Source organism: Populus euphratica, unplaced genomic scaffold (assembly GCF_000495115.2).
Source record: "Populus euphratica unplaced genomic scaffold, PopEup_1.0 scaffold1954.1, whole genome shotgun sequence".
Taxonomy (NCBI): domain Eukaryota; kingdom Viridiplantae; phylum Streptophyta; class Magnoliopsida; order Malpighiales; family Salicaceae; genus Populus; species Populus euphratica.
Genome location: NW_011501818.1, coordinates 1 through 10364, shown reverse-complemented (window position 1 = coordinate 10364; position 10364 = coordinate 1). Strand labels below are relative to the sequence as shown.

General features: G+C 33.0%; 1 protein-coding gene across 1 annotated transcript; it reads right to left on the bottom strand.

Moving 5' to 3' along the window:
- Positions 1 to 5961: 5961 nt before the first annotated feature.
- On the bottom strand, positions 5962 to 8184 carry LOC105118467 (uncharacterized). Its single transcript, XM_011016436.1, has 11 exons — positions 8166 to 8184; positions 7840 to 8040; positions 7675 to 7739; positions 7535 to 7565; positions 7269 to 7375; positions 7126 to 7212; positions 6960 to 7010; positions 6601 to 6822; positions 6411 to 6504; positions 6178 to 6318; positions 5962 to 6101 (listed from the first exon to the last, which is right to left on the bottom strand). The coding sequence occupies exons 1-11, from the start codon at positions 8182 to 8184 to the stop codon at positions 6025 to 6027; spliced, it is 1095 nt and encodes a 364-aa protein (XP_011014738.1). The 3' UTR covers positions 5962 to 6024.
- Between the last annotated feature and the right edge of the window lie 2180 nt (positions 8185 to 10364).

The following is a 10364-nucleotide window of genomic DNA, read 5'->3' as shown; positions in this document are numbered from 1 at the left end:
TAGTAGTAGTAGTAGTAGTAGTAGTAGTAGTAGTAGTAGTAGTAGTAGTAGTAGTAGTAGTAGTAGTAGTAGTAGTAGTAGTAGTAGTAGTAGTAGTAGTAGTAGTAGTAGTAGTAGTAGTAGTAGTAGTAGTAGTAGTAGTAGTAGTAGTAGTAGTAGTAGTAGTAGTAGTAGTAGTAGTAATAATAATAATAATAAAGAAAGAGAAGAAGAAGAAGATGATGAGAACTTTGAGATGGAATATTAATGTAACGATTAAACAATGATAATAACAAATGTCAAGGTTAGAGGTTCCACTAATGGTATATCAAACAAGTATAGTATAAACTCTTATTATTGAATTGGAAACCACACACAAAGGAGGTTCCAATCAGATTATATATTGTTAACATGATTACATTAGTCATCTTATTCAATTAATGCTAATACTTGTAAATCTCGTCAAGCATTCATGATTATAACTTATGTTAACAACAAATCAAGTTCCTTTCATAGCTCAGGTGTCGGTTATACCATACATTATGGGCTATGAAAGTGCCAAGCATTTGTTGTACCAAGTGTTATACAACATAAATCAAGATTAGTCATTTAACAAGCAAAGTATTAAAGAGTGAACAAGATAGCAAATATAAAACATGTTAGTATCAAACATTAAAGTCCATATTAAGTTTACATTATACTTATTCTTACACCATTAGTGTAACCTTTTCACCTTGACATAATTAACTTAGCTAGACATAATGAAAGAAAGCAAAATAGATAAACAAAATAAGAACATAAAAGTTAACTAAGTAAAGGAAAGGAAATGAAAGGCATAAACTTAATATTAATGAAAACAAAGCATAAAAAATACAAAGAGAGAAAGGAAGAGCATGATCTTGATCTGAACACCAAGATGCCTAAATGCATGGCAAATGCCTCCTTTTATAGGCCAAAAATGGGAACTATTGATTTGATGACTAATTGATAAGTGGGTGACCAACTTTTGACTTGGTGACAATCCTTATCTTCTCTTGTCTGCCCAAAACGTCATTGATAACGTCAAAACTGGAGCCAGTTGCAAACATGAAAGTTGTAGGCAATTGTCTCAGCTTTCTTGTGTAAACATTTCAGCTCATTTGGACTTCTAGAACTCCAGATATGGCCAAAATACCGAACAGTGCTCGGGCTGGAAGACAGATTCGGGCTTCTTTGTTGTTGCTACAATTTGGACTTGATAATGGCCTTTTTAGATCTTGGGCTCCATATGAAAGTTGTAGGCCTATGTCTTACCTTTCCATCCATATAAATTTGACCTAAATCTGAGATATATAGCTCCAGATATGACCCATTTACCGAACAGTGTTCCGGTTTGGATTGCACCGACATCTCTTCTCTAAGTTTGACCATCTCTTTATCCATGCAATTTAAGTTCTTCAAGTCATCAATCAATCCTTTCATTTATGTGATAGGCCTGCATTAAAAATAGACATTTACCACAAATTAAAGGTATCTTAGGTTATTAGATATATTATTATAAAACATGTTTTAGTTAAGGAGTTATTGATACTTCAAGTGCAAAATGATGATATAAAACCATGATAAAAATGCACTTTTAAGTACTAATCGCGCCACTATTAATACGAGTAGCAGAAGCTACTCTGGGTTTTCTTTTTTATTTTTTATTTTCCTTGTGTCTTTTTTTCTAAAACTATTAAATCTTTTTATAGCTTAATTTCATGATGTAAAGTTTAAGATTATAGTATAAATATAAAATTAAAAGAAAGAAGATTATAATGTAAAATCATGGTCAATCTCAAATTTATGAAGAAAAAATGCTTTCTAGACCATCTATTTTTTTCTCCTCCAACTAGTCCTTTTAATTTTGGTTCAAAAAATTATTTTTCATCCTTTTCTTATAGAGAGAAGAAAGAAACTAGTTAAGAAAATAAAGAGCAAGAGAGAAAGGTGTCAATTGATCATAATCTAATAAGGAAAAAAATTAATTCTGATCTCAACAAGTTTTATTTGCAAAGTAAGAGTTCTATTTAGGTATTTTTCGACTTTCTTTTGTTGAAAAAAGTAGACCAGGATTGAAAGAAAATTTTTATCTAGTTTGATTTTATGTTTTTAAAATGATTAATTTGTGAATATTCATTTTAAGTTAAGAAATTGTTATATTGATATGCTAAGAATGTTTTCAAGTGAAAATAGGTTTTAAGAAATGGATTTTTAGGTTTAAAAAACCTGAACTTGATTTTTCGATCATCTCTCTGGTTTTAAGAAACTATGTGTGCTTTATTTTATTATTATTTTTTAAAAAAACAAACATGTCATTCACTTCTTTTTTTAAATAAAAAAAAAAGCTCATGCTTGTGCACTTAGCTAGCGCACATGGTGTTTTCTTTAAATGGGTAAGGTGCACTAGGCCATGCAAGCCCACATGTATGGCCTCTATATATTTAATTCATTATGCTTTTTTAATTAAATTAATTAAAAATAAATAACTTTAAAGTACAAAAAGTCTTATTTGCTAATAAGCCGTCGTTTAATTGAACCGTCTTGTTCGCAAATGGATCTTTGCCCTAATGGATTGCCTATTTGTTTAGTTATAAGCCTTAACCCAACAATAAATTTGAGACCAAATCCTAATCTCATGCAAATTTCGAGGGAGCTTAATGTTGTTATGCACTACAATGTAGTGTCATGACTTTTGCCTAACTTTCTTGTAAATAGCTATGTTATTATGGTATACACTTTGTATGAACAACTCATGCCTTGTTAATATAGCACTAACCTTTTTCGTCATTCATCTGCAAGCATCAACCTTTCTCATAAATAGTTGTAGTGCCACATCTTCCACTATGTCCGGCAACCCCATGCTTTATATAAGGTAATTTTATGCGATCAAGGTGTATAAATACATCGAGTTGCTAGGTAATAAGATATAAAGCTATATAATACAACACATAACAATCACAACATCATACACTCTCATATGTTTTTATTCTCATTGGTATAATTTCCTTCCCTCCTAGAATTTACTAATTGAAATATTAAAGGGTCCTATATCTTAATAAACGACTTGCTTTTGTAGGAGTGCATGAAACAACCATGTCCGAACATATCAACCTAAGACACAGCCATGGAAAACACAAACCTAATCTAGAGTTTTTATGACTTCATCTTTATTGGGTCATATATGGATCTGACTTTGTTGATGAAACCAATTGTTGATAGAATTACTTGATACAAATAAAATATTTGGTAAACTTAATGGAGCTTCACTATTTATATATATAATAAAGCATTTCTTTCTCTTTTTTCTTTTATTTTTTTATTTTTTTCTGATTTCATCCTTGAATTTTTTAGCTTTTTTTTTTAAATTATTCTTTGATATTTGGTTACTTTTGAATTGATCTTCATAATTTATTTCAGATTGCTTTAATCTTAAACTCAGGCTGGACAAAGAGTCGGGTTGAGAGATTTTAAAATTGACTTACTAGATTAGATTTAATAATAATGCCAAATAATTCGTGTGGTTAATTTTTTTTTTATGTTCAATTTCTTTTATCTGACTTGCAGCTTAGCTTGGACCTATAAACCAGTTATTTTCTAAAATATTATTAACAAAAATTAAAAGAGAAGGTGAGTTCAATGTTCACCTCCTCATCAAACACTATTAACTAGAAAAATGTTTTGGTTTTATACTAGATTATTTAGTAAGTCTAGGCATTGCTAATATTTTTTTCTAATAGAAAATAAATTCAAACCGTGTGAGAATTGATTTTATGTGACTTGGTTACCTTGGTGAGTCCAAAGATAACTCAAATAACTAGTAAAAATATAGTTTGATGTAAAATAAATATCTAAGAAGAGATTTTCTGAATAAATATTGAAATAACAATATATTGGATCGATTTGAGTCAATTCAGGTTAAACTACGAACTTGCATACCAAGTATGAGATCATAATAACCCTATGGAAAAAAATCCAAACAAATCACAAAACTAATTTTCAATAAATTTAATATTGAAGGATGGAACTGAAAAAAAAAATCAATTAAAAAAAGAACCCAAGAAAATGACCTGAGGTAACTCGAGTTAATCTGTCAAACTCGCAATCTAGGTTATAAGAGCTGGATAACCCAATGGAAAGAAAATTAAAATATATTATAAAGCTTGATCCAAAACAAAAAAAAATGACAATTAAAAAAATAGGGATAAAAATTAAAATACAAAATTCAATCAACCAAGTATTGAAAGATGAAATTAAAAAGAAAAATTAATTAAAAAATAAAACAAAAAATTGCTCAAATCAACCATGATTAACTTAGCAAACCTATGACTTGAGTCATAAGATGAGAATAACCTTATAAAAAGTAGGTAGAAATAAATCACAAAACTTAATTCTCAATCATCTCAATATTGAAGGATGAAATTATGAATAAAAAATACTCAATTAAAAAAAGAGAAAAAACTTGAGTCAACAAAGTTAACTAATTAAACTTATTGTCAGGGTCATAAATAAAGGATAACCTCATAAAAATTAAATTATAAAAATCAATTCCCAATAAATATAATATTTGATAATGAAATTAAAAATAAAAAAATGTATTAGAAAAAAAATATTATTCCAATATTGTGTTATGTAAAGAGAGGAATTTTTTTTCAATTTTCTTTTTATTTTTTTATTTTATCTTTCAATATTGGACTTGTTAAAGATTGAACTTCATAATTTATTTTAATTTACTTTCTACAAGGTTATTCTAATGTCATAACCTAAGTTATGTATTTGACGGGTTAACATAAGATGACTTTTTTTTTTTGTTCAATTTTATTCTTCAACATTATGTTGATTGAAAATTGAACTTTATAATTTATTTTAATTTATTTTTTATGAGGTTATTATAGTGTCATGACCAAGATTGTAGGTTTGGCAGGTTAACCTAGATTGAGTTGGATTATTTTTTTTTGTAATTTTTAATTGGTGTTTTTTTTTCAATTTTATCCTTCAGCTTTGTATTGATAATAATTGAGTTTTATAATTATTATTTTTTATTTTCTTTTTATGATATTATCTATGTCTCATGACCTAAATTATAGATTTGGCAAGTTGATTCGAGTTTTTTTATTAATTTTATCTTTCAATATTAAATTGATTATGAATTATTATTATTATAAATTATGGGCAACACATCATGCTATTTAGGTTTGTACCGAACCTTTTTATTTGCATCGGCTTCTTGAAATGTATGTCAAATATGATAGTTTGATGGATGCCTAAAAATTATTTTATGAAATGCTTGAAAGGGGTTCAGTGTCTATAGATAAATGAGTATTTTGGATTTATGGATGATATTATTGTAATTATGAAATATATATGGTAATTTTGTTATTTTATAGGCTTTAATAGCTCTCTAGTCTTTAAAATGAATATAAATGCAAATATATAAATATTTAGTTTTTTTATTTTATTTTTTTAGCGTATGAGATTGAAGATGTAAATTATTACCAAACATGTAAACTCTGGATATAAAATGTAATTTCTCAAACAATAATACTAAAGTGAAAAAGGAAAGGAAAAAAAAAACTAATGAGATTTCTTTTACTTATACCTAAAACTTAAACACTTTTCATCATTAAAAGAATAAGTGCCAGGGAGATGGAGAAAAGAAACAAGTCACAAATATTTTTTTTCAACAGAGATTTCTTCATTAATTAGATAATATGGCTAACAACGGTATAATTTAATCTTACTATTTTATTTATGCCTTATATTATAGAATATTATAGCTATTATTCTTTCATTATCCTTACAAAATCTAATACTAATAACAAGATATGGAAGCGGAATAAACTTTGCTCTAGGTTTTTTGTTATTTATTTAATTATTCGTGACATTCTCGTTAAACAGGATTCGTGCCATGCATCTGTCTTTATCCTATCAGTGGGTGGAGTCTGGAGAGAAAAGGGTAGATTTAACGATAATTAAAGGATTTTCAGATGTAGTAAATAAAGAGAGAATTGAAAACTAAGCTGCTTCCTATGAGCAAATGTTTTCAAATCCCATGTATTCATTCCTCTCTATCTGTTTCATCGAGCGTCCGATGCCAACCCCACCTGTTCGGAAAGAAGAAAAACCTTCAAAATATTGAGCAATATGTGGCTGTAGGGAACATGTATGCCACATACGTACCTAATAATATTGCACTCGCAAATATTATGAAGGCTAGAGTGAAGATGATTAGAGATGCTCTCCCTAGTACTCTGATCAGCTTTCCTGCTACATGTTGCCCAACCACGGCAGAAATGGTAGCCACGGCGAAGAAGTAGAGAGCTGTGTAAAATCAAAGAACTTAAATTTATTGCGGCTCATTTCAGTTATGTTGCTATTAAATAAAAAGAGAATGTTTTAGCTAAAAATCTTACCGTAAGGAATGGGGAAGCGTTTCAGAAGGTAAAATTCTACAGCAGATATTGATGCAGAAAACATCATGGCAAAGGCGGCAGTGGCACTTGACACCTACGTTGAATGTTTTTCCATAATTTGTGTCGGGCATACAAATCCTATAGTACTGTCGAATGATCTTACAAGTTGAAACAAAGTAGGAAATTCCACCTGTGGAGGGATTCCCATCTCCAAAAAAAGAGGACCCAAAATGAATCCTCCACCAAGTCCAAGCATGCCTCCACCTCTGCCAGCCATAAGAGCTGTGACACAATAGAAGAAAAGTCTGTGCAAAGGCCAGTTATTTCTTGCTTCTTCCTTGGATGCAATCTTTCTCCGCCCTTTGTACAGGCTAACGGCCACATATGAAGTTACACCGACTGCCACCGGGATCTGTCAAGCAAGAGCAAACTATAGTAATTAACTACTATTACACCATCAATTATCACATAAAGAAAGGGAGTTTTGGTATATATATATAAGAAACTATGCATGTTCCTTAGCATATATAGTGACTGCAGGTAAGGTACCTGCATTGTGTTCAATAACCAATATTCAACTGAGCAAGTGGTTGAGTAATTCTGAGATAAATAGACAGGCGTCGGTTTTCCATTAGCCTTGCTGATCACCACAGGAGGGGAAAAAAAGAAAAGGGACACGGTCCATGAAGTGAAAAGGAGGAGTAGCGGAAAAAACCTTGCCAATCTGCAACGCAAGGATGATCAGCCAGACAGCAACAAGAATTCCAAGTTCCTTCCAATAAACATTCTCTTTAATTGAGACCTGGCAAGGTTTCAGAAGCAATTAGTCCTGAAAATCCACATAAAGGAAATTCAGACTGCATAACTTCTCGAACCTTTTCTTTTTTGGACTCGGATTTTTATTTGATATTGACTGGTGGTGCCTCCAGGAGGGTCATTCTCCTCCGCTGCTTCAATTTTGTTGTCTCCCACCACAAGTGGTTTCTCCCACCAACATCTAGGAGGGTCATTTTCCTCCGCTGCTTCAATTTTGTTGTCTCATGAAAGAACATATTGGCCATGAAGGGGACAAAAAAAAAAAAAACATTCACGATGGCTAGATTTGAATTTTATAAACCACTCACCAGAGTTATCCAACTGTACACTAGCGGCTTCCTGAAAACTTACAGAAACAATTGAGTTGTGGAACCCTAGGAAACAAACTGAATTAGAACACCATATATAGATAAACTAGGCTTGGAGGAAGAGGGAAGAGTAGGATGACCTGTTTTGATTTGGTTTCTTTCTTCCATGTTTCAACACCTTTGAAGAATGCCTTGGATGATGTTGCTGCACGTAATTAACCGAAGGAAAATAAAAAATGTTGCCCAAAAACGAGACAGTCAGAAAGTGACAATACATACTATACTAGCTAGTGGTGCATCAGTACAGCCAAAGATAATGATTAGCAAAATTGTGATCATCCAATCACTAAAGAGCACATTCAGGGTGACTCCTATGCTAATTCCCAGAATCAGCATTGGCTGAAATAGAAGTGCCAGATCGTAGTCGATGATAGGCAGTTCCAGCGTAGGATGTCTTAATCTTATATTGTAAAGAACAGTCGATGCTGCTGCACCTGTGATCATACCTGACAAAGTAAACAAAATTGACAACAATTTTAGAATGAGGTTCTTCTTCCATTTGAATTCCTTTCGTTGCTTTGACAGATCTGATTGCCAATTCTTATCAGTGATAAATCTTTAAATTGGAAACCGCACTCCAAATCAGACATTGTTATCACATTTGTTTTATGTTCACAAGAAAGCATAAGCTACGAGGGTTGATTGAAATTCTAAATCATCTCAGAGATACTTCAGGATAAATTTTCTGTAACTTGGATAAAAAACCTTCATCGAACAAAAGGGTATCTGTAGCATTTTGACATTGCTGCTGATAATTTATAATCAAGCCTTGCAACTTATTAGCAAGTTACTCTTGGGTTGGTTGTCATTAATGTAAAGCAACTATTAATAGATGGCACCGTCCATTGACAAAGACAGCAGTTACAGCTGGAGTTGCACCAACCATGAGCACTCATCCAAGATATCAAAGGTTGGCAGCCACCATTGTTGAAAAAGAGTTGGAGGTGGTAGCCACCATTATTGAATGAACTGGAGTTAGTGGCCACCAATGTTAACAACAAAGTAAGAAGAGCTGCCATGGATGCCTATAAATAGAGGCATACGTGAGAGAGCAAAAGAAGAGAGGGAAAATAGAGCCAAATATGTGAGAAATCTAGGAGAGAGTGGGCTGCCAAGACAGCCAGCAGTAGCTGTCATTGCAGCACCGAAAAAAGAGAAATAGAGTGAGGTTGAGAGGTGCCAAAGAGGGGATGATTCCTCCTCCTCTATTGTTATAAATCTTATACTCTTCCTATATAATGTAATGTCTTCTCCCGTAGATGTAGGCAGTTTACCAAACCATGTTAAATATTATGTCAATGTGCTTGGCCTCTTATGAGCAAATATCAGTACATCACCGGTCGGATTCCCTAACAATTGGTATCAGAGCAGATGGTTTTAAGTGGTGTTTGATTTTGCTCAAAAATAAAAATTATCAAAATTATGTTTTGACCATATCACTGTGTAGAGGAGGAAGAGACGAAGCCACTGTTGAAAACCGCATCAAAATCGGACAACGGAATCGTCCTCACGCTCCAGCGGGGTGGTTGGTCACGCGTGCCACGCGTAACACGCGTTTTCTTCACCCGGATGAGCTGACCCGACCTGAATACCAGATGACCCAACCCACATGCAGGATCCGGATGATGATGACATCATCATGATGTCACAATAACATTAGCATGCATAGGCAGCATGCCATGTAAGCAACCAGTCAGTAGCCATGTCAGCACTGTGGGACCCACCTGTCACGTCACCAGCTGCGAGCCGAGCCGTGAGCCGAGGGATAAGATTCTATGTAGCAGAGTCTACGTGCAACCGATTCTGAGATTGAATCTGGACTGTTTATTAGGCCAGAATTGTATTGATCAAATCTTAGCCGTTTAAAGTGCGATTTGGATGATTTAAGACTTGTTTCTAGCTAATTTGATCATTCCGGATGCAATGGTGTGGTCCGATCATTGAGATTGAGACCAGAAATGGTGATGGTGAGTTATCGAAGAGAGATTGCCTGATTAGGAGGCATCTAAAGGTCATTATGGTGGTCGATAGAGATGAAGAAGAAGAAATCACACATGTTTGTCCAATTATATGTGTTAAACTGTTATGTGGGGAATTTTAATTGCCTTAAGGGAAGGAAAAATTAGAACACTCTGAATAATTGATCATGTGGACAATTTGAGGTGGAGAGTGAAATTTGATGAAGACCAATCTTGATGAATCTATACACTGGTAGTCTCGCCAAATATTGAGAAACCAGGTATAAAACCAGGATACCCTAGATCACTTGTAAAGGAATGCCACGACAAATCTAGCAAATGGTTGTATATACGGCCCCAGATCCCTTGTAAAGGAATGCGGCAACAAAGCTAGTAAATAGTTGTATATACGGAAAGATAATACGATGGATAGATATGGCCTAAGAAGTTCTGTCTAGAAGATTGAGTTTTAAATGGGACCGGTGTGACCCTTCCAATCTTTCTTGGGAACTTACTTAGTGGAAGGATTATCCATATGGTACTATTTTTGTATATGTGATAGTTTGTTATGAAACTGTTGAAAACTAGCAGGATGACAGCACAAGGGAACAGTTGGGTTTCATATGTTCAAAGATCTGATGGAGTGGTGATTTCTCTAAAAAAAGTTAGATTTGGTGACTTCAATTTCTCGAATTGATGAAGACCCTGATAATGGAAGAGAAATACAGCAGGGGATAAAGATTGGCATCCTATTTTGACTTGGATAGGTGTTGTGACATGATGAGCTGCTCTCAAACATAAGCAAGGAATAG

Excerpts from the sequence above, each read along its gene's own strand:
- LOC105118467 (XM_011016436.1), bottom strand. Across the intron at positions 7,011-7,125 it reads TTGCGTTGCAGATTGGCAAG|AATTACTCAACCACTTGCTC; the intron begins GTTTTTTCCGCT and ends TATTTATCTCAG. Across the intron at positions 6,102-6,177 it reads TGCGAGTGCAATATTATTAG|GTGGGGTTGGCATCGGACGC; the intron begins GTACGTATGTGG and ends CTTTCCGAACAG.